Source organism: Marmota monax, unplaced genomic scaffold (assembly GCF_021218885.2).
Source record: "Marmota monax isolate L192 unplaced genomic scaffold, Marmota_monax_Labrador192_F-V1.1 WCK01_AAM20220418_F8-fsc00002, whole genome shotgun sequence".
In the NCBI taxonomy this organism is placed as follows: domain Eukaryota; kingdom Metazoa; phylum Chordata; class Mammalia; order Rodentia; family Sciuridae; genus Marmota; species Marmota monax.
The window spans coordinates 38,557,671-38,573,910 of NW_026693571.1; the positions used below are offsets into that span (position 1 = coordinate 38,557,671).

General features: G+C 31.7%; 1 protein-coding gene across 11 annotated transcripts in view; it reads left to right on the top strand.

Annotated features, from left to right (window-relative positions):
• Fbxw7 (F-box and WD repeat domain containing 7) overlaps positions 1 to 16,240 on the top strand; it is a 185,734-nt gene that overhangs the window by 144,876 nt on the left and 24,618 nt on the right. For 10 of the 11 annotated variants that reach the window (XM_058583914.1, XM_058583915.1, XM_046458930.2 and 7 more), the window contains 2 exons: positions 12,222 to 12,304; positions 15,413 to 15,554. In XM_058583914.1, the coding sequence (XP_058439897.1) occupies positions 12,222 to 12,304; positions 15,413 to 15,554 (225 nt within the window). Of the gene's footprint in view, positions 1 to 9,404; positions 9,850 to 12,221; positions 12,305 to 15,412; positions 15,555 to 16,240 lie in introns of those variants that run through there. The other variant, XM_046458935.2, reaches the window with a different exon arrangement.

Here is a 16,240-nt window from a genome sequence, read left to right on the forward strand (position 1 = left end):
ATAAATAAATAAAATAAAGTTAAAAAATTCTAAACATAGACTTATGAACTTACATTTCAAAAATTTAAGATTTAGTTTGTAAAAGTAAATTACCATATAGCAGCTCTCAAGGATCTAGTTGAATGCCCTTGTTCAGATCCAGTGCTCCTCTTAGAGTTGTAATGCATGTTTATTAGTAGTGATTATTGGCATTACATACCATGCCTTCACATGGCTTTTAGGAGACTCATGAAACCCATCCTGCATTAAGAAATTTTGAGAGTCCTGTATCAAATGAGACAGACTTTTCAAAGTTAGTTTTTAGGGCTGGGGATGTGGCTTAGGCGGTAGTGCGCTCGCCTGGCATGCATGCGGCCCAGGTTCGATCCTCAGCACCACATACAAACAAAGATGTTGTGTCCGCCGAAAACTAAAAAATAAATATTAAAAAATTATCTCTCTGTCTGTCTCAAAAAAAAGTTAGTTTTTAGACATTTGGAGGCCTCAAATATTTGTTGATAATATTTTTAGAATTATATGCTAAAATATCTTCTAAGTTTTTTAAAGAAAATGAATTTGTAAATAAAACAATTCTAAAAATTTTGTGAGGATACCAAAGTGCTGCTAACTGTCAGTCTTACATAGCTCACTACAAATAAAATACTATTATATGTCAAACACCTTTTTAATAGTTATTTTGAGACTGTTTCCAAGATAGGCAAAACTACATCAAACCTGCTTATAACCCACTTATTGCTTCTTTGTATTCAAATTTTATTTACCAAATCTTCATTCTTTTGGAATCTGGAAAGATAGGGGATCATGTAAGCATTATGCTAGTCTTAATTATTGAGTTTCTCATAGCAAAGAATGCAGTTTGTCAAATTACATATATAGTAATTGCTTTAAAATGTAAATTCATGTTTCTAAAATGAATATTTAGAATCTTCACTTTTAAACATATTGGGGGCATGATTATTGGGTTCTTTCCTACTTACTTGACAGCTATATCAAACACTTGAATAGATAGCAAATGAGAATTTGATTAAAGATAACTATGTATATTTTCTGAAGAACGCAGTGTTACTTCTGTTTCTTACCCTCTAACACTAGTACAGAGTAAATGTTCAATGAATGATTTTGGGTAAGTTAAATAAATTTGAATTTACAAACTCTGATTCATAAATCAAGTTCTAAAAGATTGGTTAGAGTTCCTTATTATTTTGAATTCTTCTGGAAAATTAATAAGATGCTTGAGATGAAAAGAGCTGCCTTTATTTTTAAAGGTTTAAGAAGTTTGAGTCTGGAGTTGATGTATTTTCAACCACATGTTGGTAATTGAATATAGGTATCAAAATCTGTGAGCCCACTAATAGAAGATTACTATATTTTAGATTAAGCAAATCTGGATGACTGCGTGGTTGTACCTAAGGATAGGATTAAACTTTGATTGAAAGCTTTTCCCCATCTTTTAGAATCTATGCTTACTTTCTGGGTTCTTTTATGGTCACAGAAGCATTTTATAAAGTGTCTTTTCGGCTCCAATAACTAATAGTAACCACATCTTTCACTGTAGTGTAGATATTTGCTTAAATAAAGTAGGCAGATACATTGATAGTCTGTAGAGATCCAAGCCCAGTCTCTCTTTCTCAAAAAGAGTAAATTATCAAATGGAAAAACAGAACATAGAAAGTGGAAGAGCAAAGAGATAGAGAAATGATATGGTAGATACCTCTTCATTTTCATAGAATTGAGTCCCTAGATCTAAAGCATGGCACATGGTACATGGGAATTAAGGGTTATCTGCTATTCCAGTTCTCTTCCTCTTCTAAGTTTTGGGGACTTTTGGGGGATAGATTTGAGAGAGAGTTTTGAGATGGGAAATAATGAAGGAGAGTCATTGCTATTTGGAAGATTGAAAGGAGTTCAAATACTTTTGCATATTCTTTTCTCTGTATGTAATTTCAGCAAGTGAGAGTTGTTTTGGAGTATTCTTCAATTTTGTATACATTTTGAGAATATTAGAAATAATATGGGCAAAGATTATGCAGAAATTGAGTTATGTTAAATTATTCCCATTTAGAAAACTTCTCATTACTTCACATTGCATTCCCAAACTCTTGACCATGATCTGCAAGAACCTGTGTGATCTGGCCTGTGTTTACCTATCTGACTTCATCTTTTAACTCTCACTTCACCCCAGCTAAACTGCCCTTATTCTTGCTGCTCCATTTTGGCTTAAAAGTTGTTACCTGGATATGCCATTCAAAACTAGCCGTACTTTTCTGTTACCCTAACTATTCACTACTCTCATAGTACCCTGTTTTTTCTTTCTCTTAGAACTTACATTATGTGAGATTATTTTGTTTATTAGTTTCCTTAGTATATATCTCTCCCTTTCCAGAATGTAAACTATATGAGGGTATAGAACTCATCTCCATTGTTCTCAAAACTATGCCTAGTACCTGGGAAAGTTGCTAGTACCTACTAGCTCAAAATGTTAAGTTTGCTTATGGATAAGATATTAAGGATACTCTAATTAATCCAGTTAGATAACCACTGTTAAATTTTTATATATTTATCTAGGCTTTTCTCTCCTACCCAAGGACTATTATTGAATCTCATGTATTTTCTAGTTTACAGTAGCTTTTCTAGTTCTGGATGTGATGAAGGTGTTTTCTGCAACTTAAAAAAAAAAAAAAAAAAAGAAGTCTGTTTCTTAGAATGAGGCTTTGAGTCTTGGTGCTGTAGGGCAGAATTATATGGGGAGAGAGGGCTAAAAGTGGAACAAGAGGAAAATTTTCCAAGCAAGTCACATATTTTTTAATAGCAGAGGTCACATATTGGTGAAAATCCAATGAATCATGTCCCCACCTACTTTCCTGAGTGACATTTTTTACTCTTTTGTAAAATTTTTCTGAGGGTGTAAGGTTTTAATGAATGTTTAAGAATTTATCTGCTCTATTCCCCCATTCCACTGTATTCTAGAATGCAACTTGCTTGTATGTATGATTTTGGGTTTGAACATCTATTGAAACAGAAAGGCCTTTTATTAATGAGTATTTGTAACCAAAATAAAATGTCAACAGTCTTTATACTGACACAGTAAAGTTCTCCTTGTACAGAAAGATACAGAGCTCTAAAATGGAAAGATGAGTCATGACAAAGAGTCATTTTTGAAGAAACCACCACCATTACTAATAAGTTAAAGAACAATGATGTTTGACACAAATGTTTAAAATGTAAATGTAAAATGTTTAAATTGAGAGATAGAGCACCACATTATGTTATTCTGCAAGGACCCTTATAAGACCAGTGACTATTAGAAGTCTTATAGACATTATTACTCCTAGAAGTTGATAATTGTGGTATTTCCACATATATCTCAGGTCCACAGATAGTAATTTCTTTCTTCCTCCTTAATGCCTGCTAAACTTCCATCTTTTAAACTCAGAATGTATCTTTTATGAAATCTTTAGACTGTTTAAGTAACTTCTTCATTTTCTGACCTACCCCATCCCAGTTTGATGATTGCTATTTAGTCCAATATTGTTCTCTATTAATTTCTAGTGCTAGCAGCTGAATTTTAAGTATCTTGGGAGGAAAGCTATCACAGTCTTTTTGTTTGTCTTCATTGCATTTTATACAGGTTGGGATATAGCATGTGATTTTCTTTCTTTTTTTTTTTTTTAAAGCAATCTGATTTATTAGCTCAACTAATAGAAATCAGTTGATCTTGGGGACCAGAGACCAAGGTTCTAAAGACAGCTGGCTGTTTAACCCTGAGAAAGCACTTCATTTTCTACCTCTCCTTTCTCACCTATTAATAACATCTACTGTCTATTTGTTGCATACAGGGCATTCATTATGCCCCCAGTGGCTCTAGGGTAGGTGGGTAATGTTGGTAGTATTACCATTACCAATTTCAAATAAGAGAAAACTGGAACTCATAAGAGTCCAGTAGCTGACTGAGGTTATGCTCTTAATAATAGAAGAGCTAGTGTTTAAGCCTAGGTTTCTCTGATTACAAAGTTGTATACATCCCATACACAAAGAAGAATAAGATTAGAAAACTTTTAGGATTACTCTATGGCTTATGACTTCCTGTTATGTTTTTTGTTGATTCAGTAAATACCGCTTTTTTCCCTTAGCCTTTTTTAAAAATTTTTTTTTTGTTGTCAATGGACTTTTATTTTATTTATTTATATGCAGTGCTGAGAATCAAACCCAGAGCCTAACACATGCTAGGCAAGCTCTCTACCACTGAGCCACAACCCCAGCCCTAACCTTTTGTTCTTTTTTCAGAACTTTTGTCATGGCTATCAGCTACTAAATTAATTCCAGAATTTAAAAAAGTCCTTGAAATTAATACAGTATAAATTTACCGGCCCATGAAAATTTTTTCTCATGTCAGAAAGATATATTTGAACATCACAGACAACCTCAGTAAATATGGAATTGAGTAAAATAGAAGAATGAGTGAGGCTCTAGACCTTCCATTGAAGGAAAGTTGATTTCTTGCTCTATCCATGTTAATTCTTTCCTGGGTGATATTTGTTATTTTCTGTTTTTTAAAAGCTTTTAAAAATGTTTTTCCATGATATTTTCCTTATTTTACTAAAAGTATTACCATAAAAAATTTACAAAAAAATTTTAGAGGAAACTTTTGCAGACAAATTCAAGACTTACAGTTTATTTTGGATGTGAAGCATGGGATATAAAGATTAAATGCTTTCTAGATAAAATAGGGTAACTTGGGTAACTTGCACACTTTTTTGTCAAATTATTGTACTGCTGATGGTTCCCTGTTAAAAAGTAATGTAAAGAATGTTAACAGCTCTATAGAAATATAAATTTTAATAGAACAAATTAAAAAACTCACATTTTTATTATTTTCTTCTGTGGCTATAGTAAATAGAACTCTTAACTTGCATTATTGGGTGCAAATTCTGTGTGTATGTTTATATATTTGTAAATACATTGGTGCATATGTTTTACTCTTTGAATAACATTGTTATTGAATTTGTGTTAAATCATCAGGGGGCCACACATCTTTGTAAAAAGAGTTTTAGGTTAAAATTCAAGAAAAAAATAGTTATTCCTACAATTATACTTACCTTAAAATTTAAAAAAAAAAACCTGAGCTATGATATTTTGATTCATACTTTGATTCACTGAGGTTAGGATTTTTTATATTATTATAAATATCCACCCCCCCCCCCCAAGTAAATTTATTTTAAGCAAAGCTAAATCATATATTGTACTATTGGTGTTTGGGATTTGTTTTCTTATGTATTAGTATTATAACACTTGTTTACCTAGGTCATAATATCAAACTAGATATGGCTCATTATTTTCATTTTATATTTTTAATATTTTTTTAGGACAAATTTCATTTGGAGTTTGGAGAGTCAGATATGTGTATACATTACCCAATTCTGTGTCTTAAATTGACTATAAATTTAATAGAGGAATAAAAAATGTCTCAAATTATATACTGTCCTGTGCTGACACATAGTAGGGGCTCACTAAATCTTAATGAATGAATAAATGTAGGAAATACTGATCAATGTTGTCACCTACTTACATTGTTGAAAATGTAGATGCTGGGCATGTGTACTATTTTAATTAATAATGCCTGTATAGAACAGATTTATTAACTTGCCAATTTTAGTTATGAGCCTTTTAATAAGAACTTAAATCCCACAAAGTTAATGACAGTGAGTTAGTGGAGTTTCACAAAGTTTGTTTCAGCCTCAACATGCTTGACATTCCTTTCTTTGATGTTGAAATTTTGAACTGTCTCTGATCTAAATTCTGTGCTCTGGGCAAGACAGCTACTGTGGTAGGTGGTTTCCTATTCCTTTCTAGAGTAAAGAGTGTTGTCATGATGATGATTATAAAATCATTGACATAGGAGTATAAACACATTTTCTTACTATTATAAAATGGAAATGTATTTGAAATATTATCAAGGTAATGAAAACCAATAGTATTCATAATATCAGCAACTAATTATAATAACAATTGGTAAACATTTTAATACTAATTATTTTAATATTTTGTACCTTAAAAATATGTATTTGTTAATTTATATTATACTTACTAAATAATGCTGTGGTTGCTCTTGGTTGCTTCTATAGCCGGTTATTAAAAACTCTTTGTTATACATCATTTTTCTGAATGCCATACAAGTAATGTTGAGTAAGCTGTCAACCTTCAAGGAGTATTTTAGGAGAGAAAGATATCTAAAAATAATGACAGTGAGCTATGACAAGTGCAATAATAAAGCTATGTATGTAATAAGATGAAAATAATAAACTCTGAGAGTCAAGGAAAAAGAAAATACTCTTAATTACTTCCTTTGTATCAACACTGTGTATGCATACTTCTCTAAAGTCGCATGATTCGCTGAGGACTTTTTTCTATTTATGTGTAGATTGTTTTTTGTTTCTGTTCTTAATCACAACTTGCCTTCTAACAAACTTAGTTATCCCAATAATTTGCTCAGAAAGAGCCATTTCTCTTGTACTGACTCATGGGTTCATTGTTCACTCTACTGTCTTTTCAATACCCCATAGGCTTATATTCTGGGGCAGTACCATATTATATCTTAGCACTATTTTTTCTCTCAGGTTACTGCTACTATCCATTCTTACTCACCTAGCTTAATGGAATTGTGATTAGATGAACATTGGGTCTGAGTTGGCAGATGGACCGTATTCTAGGACCTTGTCATTGGTCATTCCCCTTGCTAATGGATTTTCAGTAATGCTTACAGGCTGTCAGTCAACACAAGAAATAATTTTTTATAGACTGGAAAAAATTATTACCTAGCTGAAATTATGTGAAAATTTAATTTATTGTAATGAAATATATTTAATACTTTGACACGCTTAAGTATTTTCTTAGTGAACTTACATAATGTTTTAGCATAAGATATAAAATACTTTTTAAAAAAATATTTATATAATACATAGGCTGATGTAAGGGTAAAATGTTCCTGTTTACCACAGGGTAATATAGACATAGATAGCAACACGCAAAGGGTTTTTTTAAATATCATATTACTGAAAAATTTGAATACATTTTAAACATCTATATGTTAGCCAAGGCTACCAGAAATAGGAATTTGGGAATGATTTTATTTGCATTTTCATGTAAGATTTTGATGGCAGTGATATTTTTCATTGACAGTACTCTAGAAAATGTTAAAAATAATTATTTAATTCTACTACTTTTAAGTCCAGTTAGAAGCTTAGTTGACCAGCTTTGTTTGGCAAATTCTTTGTTCACATTTAAATTAAAATTGTAAACAAGATACAAGGGGGAATTGTTTAAATATGTGGGAAAATAATATTTCTTAGTAATTAAAAGCATATACATTTCTCACTTAAACGGTAAACATATTAATAAAAATCATTTTCAAGTCGGAACCTTGGTAAATGGAGGATATAAAAAACTTCTTAACGTGTAGGGTTTTTTGTATGTATCATTTTAAATTTTGACCCATGTAAATATTTTACCCACTCAAAAACAAAATATGTGTATGCATACCTACATATAAGCAAACTTTTGTGGAGGTTTTCCTGTGTCTTCATAGACATAAGTAGAAGCCATGTAACCATGAGAACATTCCTTTGAAGATACAAAATCAAGAGAGATTTTCTTTTTAAACATCATCCAAGGTTTTGAGAGGATCTTCCTTACTTTCGTAAAGTTGGTCTCAGTTTTTAACTTGGTAGACTTTGAAATGATTAGTTCAACTAGAGATAGAACATGATTTCATTTGAGTCAAAGTATTTACTTTGTAGTCTTATGACAAGTTACCATGGACAAATTCTAGAGGAAATTTCACCGTATTCATTGTATACTTTTCTTCACATAGCCCTGGACAGGGAAGAAAATCATTATTGTTCTTCTTTTTTTCCTTTCCCAAATCATGAATGTCCTAAAGTCTCTAATAAAAAGGGTTTATGAGTCTCTTCCTAACAATTAGATTTTTTTTTTTTTGCTTAGAGAAAGAGATTTCAATTAAAAAATAATTTCCCTGTGAAGTGGGCTAATTGATTATTTAGAAAACTAACTTCTGAGTATGTGTACATATTGTTTCTGAGGGGAAGAATCAATTTAAGAGCCAGGTGGAGTTTTTTAAAAAAATAATAGACAATAGGATATAATTTCCAGGAGAAGATCTAAAATGTGCATCTTCATAAGTTTTATATTCTTTAATGTTTTAGTAATAGAGGCATAAACATTTAGTTTTTAAATCATGATTCTATTTTATGCAGTATTTGGAATCATTTTAATAAGGAAAGTAATTTCCTATCATAGCAGAGTATTAAAATTTATTAAAGTCCAAATAGTTTATTCTTTTTTTCTGAAGAAACTTTCTAAGTACTTTAAATAACCATAGGCACATAGGTTACTTGTAATGAAGAACACTAATGGGAAGGGTAGGAGTTAATTAACTAGACCCTTAATAATGGGCCTTTCTAGTCCAAAAAAATCTTGTAATTGCCTCTGAAGCTAGTTGTGTAGCAAGTTGCAAGATGAAATATCTAGATTGTAGTAGTCATTCTAAGAAAAATGTTGCCTTCAGGCAAACTTTGGTACATTTATTATTATGTAAAATGCCTTTTTAATGATAAGCAACTCACAGAGTCCAAATAATTTTAGAAGTAGAAGTCCAGCGTCTCCTCTTTGCTCAAGATTAAATTAGTGTGAGCCTCTCCAATGAGCACAGCTTTTGCTCCCTTTGAAGAAAGTAGCCTTGCAGACAAACTTTACATTTGATTTGTTTGTCTTAAAAAGATATTCTCATGATTACTGCTGAGAGCTGGTAACATGTGTGGTAGTTTTCTTGAAAATTCTATTTAACAGAATGAAATGGAAAAACCTAGGGAATATTTTCAGGAAATCTTAATAGAAGAGACATGCAACTTGAAGTAGAACTTATATTACATAATTCTGCAAATGCTATATGCACCAAACTGGTTTACCTTATTGTCAGTTTCCCCAAAGGATATTTAATTTTTCCCTTTGGAATTGCCCATTTTGTACCCATCCAAGCTCCTCGAAAAATCTCATCAGTCTATGCCAGAACTACAGTAGAATGACAGTTAATGAAAATAGCCTGCCTTGCCACTGCTGGGGCAGGGATGGTCGGGGGAGCTGTATGAAAATATATTTCATTTTCAAAATGTTTCTGGAAGGACTTATTTATGGAAATGTTGCTTGTTATTTAAAACTCTTCAAAAACGCAGTTTTCACAAAATACAAAAAAATAATCTCCTGAAAGTTTGAAAGGGGTGAGTGGGCTGTCATGTGGGGGCGGTCTCTGTGCTGCCCACATCCTCCCTCTGTTCGGTGCGTTGTGTGCTTACGGGTTCCCTGGAGCGGATCACCATATAATTGATGTGCAGTCTGCATTGCTGAATCCTGGACTGCACCATTCTGTGTTCAAGGGAAGATGTAATCTGATCCCTCTGCTGCTGAGGGAGGAATCTGTTCAGTCAAGGCTTTGACAGGGCATAGTCTCCTCCAATAATCTTCTCCGTTCTCTCTCATTATTCCCTCGAGTTCTTCTCAGTCAAGCTGCATGTATGTATGTGTGTCCCGAGAAGCGGTTTGATACTGAGCTGCATTTGCCTTTACTGTGGAGTTTTGTTGCCGGTTCTGCTCCCTAATCTTCCTTTTCTGACGTGCCTGAGCATGTCCACATTAGAATCTGTGACATACCTACCTGAAAAAGGTTTATATTGTCAGAGACTGCCAAGCAGCCGGACACACGGGGGCACAGAATCACTGAAGGGAAAAAATACAGAAAATATGGGTTTCTACGGCACATTAAAAATGATTTTTTACAAAGTAAGTAATCTGTTTTCTTCCTGTGCTGTGTGATTGTGTGTGTGTGTGCCTGCCTGAGAAGGAAAATCTGTATCATCAGAGATGGCTGCAGTATCCTCTAATTTTGGTGGGTGGCTGGATGTCTGGTATTCTGTTTTATTTCATGAATGTAAGCGAATAATGGAAAGACAGCATGAGCTGGGAGAAGCTTTATATTTAAAATAAAATGTATATTTGAATCTGAAAATTTTTCACTAAAAATACATTCAGACTTTAGAAATGTGGCACCATTTAATGCTGACCTGGAAATACTCTATCCTTAGTTGGTTTTTAGTGAACCTTTTGCCTTCAATTTTTTTCTATACATCATATACATATTTTTATCTTTTTATTAGGTGATTCTTAGTGTGTAGAATCATTAGAATATTTGGTATTTATATTTAGAGAGGTCATATTTACTTTCTGTTCCCCTCAAAAAAATTGAATTAATTTTTGATTCTAAAGTCAGTATTTTTTGTAAACAGTACAGTATTTAAAAGACTTTTATGGTCATTGAGAAGGTGCTTTATTTTATAAAATAAAAATAAAATTCTTTTTCAGAGGTTTCCTTCATACATATTTTTTGTACATTTTTATTCTTTGAAGGATTTCTAAGATGGAAATAAAGTTTGCTTTTAGTGGCAAATGGCATTTGCACCAATGTATTTACAAGATATCCTGGGAAGTTCTGAAACCAGTATTACAAAGTTAATTAGAATGAATATCAGAGTTTCTCATAGTATTTATGAAGATAATCTGTGAAAGTTATCAAAAAACTTGATTTTAAGGTAATCTGTACTGACTGACCTTCCGGGTAGATTCATTTGTGAATGTGTATGTATATTTCTATAAATTATATACATGGAAGCACGTGGCTACTTATGTATTATAGCTTTTTATATTATATTTATATAGACATTTGCTTTTTAATGCAATTACTTAGGAAAAGAAAATAATGGATTTTGAGAGAAATCCCTTTAAAACAATGTAACGAGTAAGAAACTTCTGAAGGGAAGAAACCAGGCTATTTTTTTTTCCAATATGTATTTCATGAATTAAGGCATAAATTGTGGATAAGCTGGTTGTACCCCTACCTCTTACTCCTAGTATCATAAAATCATCCTGTATTGATTAGAAGACGTCTTCATAATGATAAAAACGAAATCTTTATTATCCAGTGTGGTCCAAAAAGATTTTTAGAGTCTCTTTGGTTCTCTGTAGTATTTACACTGTATCATGTTGAGTTATGGTGTTCCTATGAGGCAATAGGTAGGAAACTAAGACTACTGCAAAATAAGGGTTTTCACCCTACTATCAAAATTAGGATAGCTACACGTCACTCTAGGTGTTCCCCCCAACTTGTAGTAATACAGTTAATAAATGAGTGGATGCAAATCTGAAAGAAGTTGTCAAATTAGAGAAAAGTTGACTCTTAGTAGATCTTATTTTCTAGTTTAAAAATAAGCATATGTTCATATGACCCCAGTTGACTGATAGTGAAATATAAAAATATTTCAATATTGATATGACAAAATACAATCCTGAGTATATTTATAGTGTTTCATGGCATAATGAAACACCTTAAAAATATAAACGTTGGATGTGTCTTATAAAAAGCGTAATTCATTTTCCTCAAATCTTTTTGTTGTTGTTTCAAGTTAACATATTTGTCCGGACTGTCAGTAGAGCTATACTTTGTATATAGCAATTGATGACTTTTTTCTTCAGCTGCATTGTACCATCTCCAGATTTCTCTGGTTATGGATTTACCATTTTTACTGATCTTATTGCCCATATAAATTACTTTATGCTTTAGTATGATTTGTATTTAAGATTATTCTATTTTCAGTGCTTTCTTTACCCTTTTGTAATGATATGGGTGTTTAAAATTCAGTTTCCATTCTCATTTTTGGTTTTGAAATTTTGAATTTTGTTATTTCTTAATGTTTTTAAGGAAAAATGAAGATCAATGAGGAAGGCATGTTAAATGTGGTTCTTTTCTGTATGGATTATCATGAGATTTTTCTCCTTATATCGGTTGTTAAACTGAAAAACATGAAAGGTATTACTCCTGAAGAATATGTATGATGAATGTCAATTTTTAAATCACCATACGCTGTTCTCTAGAACATAAGAGCGTGGGGGGATATATATTTCCAGTTTGTAAGCATAAAACAAAGTAGAACAAATAGAGGAAACCAAGAAATACTTATTTTCTGTATTAATTGACTACCTAATTTCCATTGTAGACATATGAAATTTTAAAGAATTTTTTTTATATTAACAGTGCTAACTCAAGATTTGATAGTTCGACTGGTGATTTTTTTAAAAGTATATCTTGTTTTACCTTATAGATGAAAAGAAAGTTGGACCATGGTTCCGAGGTCCGCTCCTTTTCTTTGGGAAAGAAACCATGCAAAGTCTCAGAATATACAAGGTAATATTAAATATAATAATTTATTCTCTTGTGGTTCTCATATCTTTTAAAGCTGATAATTCTGAAAGTATCTCTTTCAGTTTATTCCCATAGAATAATAATGTTAACAGTACTACTGACTCTTTAACATACTTCAAAGTTACTGAAAATTGGGAAATATATCATTTTAAATAGGGGGAGGAACAACTACCACCATAATTTATATTCTGTTATTAATACATTAAAGTAAGATGAGTAGAGGTTCTCTTGTGAACAAAATTTTAAAATCACAATTTTGAAGGAATTCTAAAATGTAAATCATAAAATATGAACATGAGCAAATGTATCTTGTTACTATAGCAACAACTGTTCTAAGATGGATATTTATATTCACAAAATTGGAGATAAATTTATTAGCAGTGAAATAAACACCCCAGTTACTAACTAAATCTTATTTCATGAAATTAATGTGTTAGAAATTCCCTTTTATTAGCTTGGTAGGTCTTATGTCTTAACACATACATTTCTACACCAGTAGAATAGTTTCCATAACAACTAAATACAATTGTAGTCTTGTTTCCTGCTTCAGTCCATCATTTTTGGATTTTGCATCAGTATAAAACTTTTCCCACTCTCACGCTAATTAGGCCAACTTAAGTACAATATCTATTACCCAGCCAATTAAAAATGGCTTTGGATGTCACTTGGAATGCTGTATTTTCAAATTTAAATGACAAAAGTATCTTAAGAACTCTTTTTTTTTTTTTTTTTTGTATAATTGTCACTTCAAATAACTGATCCTGAGATAGCAATAAGAACCCTAAGAACTCCTTGGTTATAATATAGTTCCTTCTTTTTCTCAAAGTATTTTGACTTAGAATTATTTTTGTTCTGTAAGGTGAAAAAAAAATTATTGCCCAGATATAAGGCTTTTTAAAAATTGAACATTATTACAGATTTTCTCTCTTTCTCCCCCCTCCCACCGTCTCTGAATCTTTACAGAAACAATTCATTCTTATTTCATTCAGTTATAGAAAATATTTCTTTCAAATGCTTTTGTATGAAATTTCAAAATCATAATAATTAGAATAATTGTACATATAAAATACAGGAGAGATGATGCAAAGGCTAAAAATAAAACTGTCTCTTAGTTATTCAGGAGCTGCATTTCTGTGCGATTTTTCTCATGTTGACTGTCCCCCTCTTTACTCCTTGCCTTTTGACAATTTTACTGTTTTGGCACTTCCACCAGAGGGTGTGGAGGGATAGAGAGACAAGCAAAACTATTCACTTCATTTTGCTTCTAACCTTAATAAAGTATTTCTTAGATGAGAAAGTTGAGTTGAATGTTGAGCTAATTGTAAATGGTCTTTTATAAATGTATAGAGTCCAGTAAGCCATATTATTTTGGTCTTCTATTACTATGGCTGAAACTAGGACAAAGGTATTAAATTGTTCACTTGTTTCAAGGCAGCTTATCAAAAATAAATGTTGAATTTTTATCATAGAACACATAAAGTTTGTCTTTAATTGTTCACTTTTTTATTGAGAAAACAACTGACTCTTAAATAAAATTTACTAACATAGAATTAGCCCCAATGGGATATTTCGTATTTATTTCCATGTCTTTTTTTGGAGATTTTGTCAGTTACTAATGTATGTATTTGGTGTTTTATATTTCACAGATAATAAAATGAAACTGATTTTTCTTTTTTTTTTCTATTTTTTGTCTTAGAAAATTTAAGTTATAAGCACATTCTATTGTGGAGAATGAGAAAACTGAATTTACCTTTGAATTTAAAAGAAAAGAGGATAGACAATTGTTGAATATTAGAGATTAACTTAAATGTGTGTTCAAAGATTCAAAGATTACAGGAATGAAGATTTTTATGTAAAATACATTCAAATACATTTCATATCAAAAAATTGAAGAAAACATTGGGGAAGTTGTGTCACAAGTAATTTAACAGAGCTTAACACTCGACTATTATGATACAATACGTATGTGATTTTTGGATGTAGAACACTATTATAACTCAAGAAATTAAGGATTAGTCTAGAAATGTAATTTTGTTAACTAAACTAAACCATCTTCTCCTTTTTTTTTTGTAATATCTCTAAAATAGAAATGCAGAAATGCTCAATATTTGCCTTGAGAGTAAATAATTTAATTGGATACAGAAATTTAAAAATAAAGTTTAATATATCAATAGCATATCTATGTTCTTCCTGCTATTAGTTGTTTTTAGGAGAGTTAGACAGGTCATTTGGTCTTAACCTCTTTCATTTTATACTAGATGCAGATAAGTTCTTCACACTTAATTTGAATAACTATACATCTAATCAAGGCTGATTCTTATCAACTATCAGACCAAGCTTTATAAATAATAGTTAAGAATTAGATAGCAACAGCTTAAGAGTATAATTATGAAGGCATCTGGGCAAACTTAAGGAATTGTTTGACTAGTGATATCCAAAACATTTGAATATTCTGTTTATATACTGGAGTTTTTAAAACAGAGTCTCAAACTCCTTTTTATAAAGAAAATTTAAAATTTAAACTTTATGTCTTAGAAGAGGGCCTGTATATTCTAATGAAATATGTGATTGATTGGTTGATTGGTTGTGGCTGGATATTAAACCCAGGGCCCCATGCATGCTAAGCACATATTCTAAATTGGAGCTACATCCACAGCCCTAAGGAAATATTTTACCATTATTTGTATGTATGTATCTGTGACTTGCAGTTTTGCCATAGAGATTCTGTTATTTGGTTGCAGTTAGCATTGCTGGGATAATAACAGGTGGTTATGTAGGAGGGAGGAAACTTGCTCCAAGAATAGCAAAATGGGTTTTGTGTACTCATGTTCTCTGGGAATAAGCAAATAAAAGGAATAATTGGATTGATGTTTGAAATATGCCCAGGTCATCATCCTTTTTATTAAATAAGCATTCCTTATTTTTAAGAAATATATGTCTTTGCTTCTACTGTGTGTGTGTATGTATGTATGTATGTATGTGTGTGTATGTGTGTATATATATATATAAAAATATATAAATAAATAAATATATATATATATATATATATATATATTTTTTTTTTTTTTTTTTTTTTTTTTTTTTTTTTAGTACCACTGGGCTTGTGCCATGTTCAGCAACACCAACAACTTTTGGGGACCTGAGAGCAGCCAATGGCCAAGGGCAACAACGACGTCGGATTACATCTGTCCAACCACCTACAGGCCTCCAGGAATGGCTAAAAATGTTTCAGGTAACATTCGTACACACATTACTTGAAATGTTTTACTTAACTGCTACAAAAAATAAGGGACATTCACCCATAAAAAAGAATGAAGTTACATGTAACCCTGAAAATGAGCCTAGGGAACATTATACTGAGTGAAAGATACCAGACACAAAAGGCCACATGTTGATTCTGTTTATATGAAATATCCAGAATAGGCAAACCCATAGAGACAGAAAATAGATAAGTGGTGGCCAGGCAATGAGGGGAGAAGATGATTGAGACTACCTGGTACTAGGTGTAGAGTTTCTTTGGATGGCAGAAGTGTTGTGGAGCTAGATAATAGAGGTGATGGCTACACATCAAGGTGGGTGTACTGGGAACCACCTAAGTGTGTACTTTGAATGGCGAATCTATGTGACATGTATCTCAATAAAATGCTATAAAAATAAGGGAGCTCATTTTAATTTCTAAATGTACTAATTAAGAAAGTCTAAGGCTTGTTTTCTGACGTACATTTGCATTTTTATAGATTATTAAGCAATAAGACCATTTTTCTTTTTCTTATTCATGTTTGGGTCTTGGGTTGTTGAATGTACTCTTATTTTTTAAATTGCATTGCTTGTAAATTAGGGACTTTCAATTAATTTAAGAACTCCAGTAATCACTGGAGGTGACTTATTTGTCACTATAACCCCACTGGAGTTGATGAA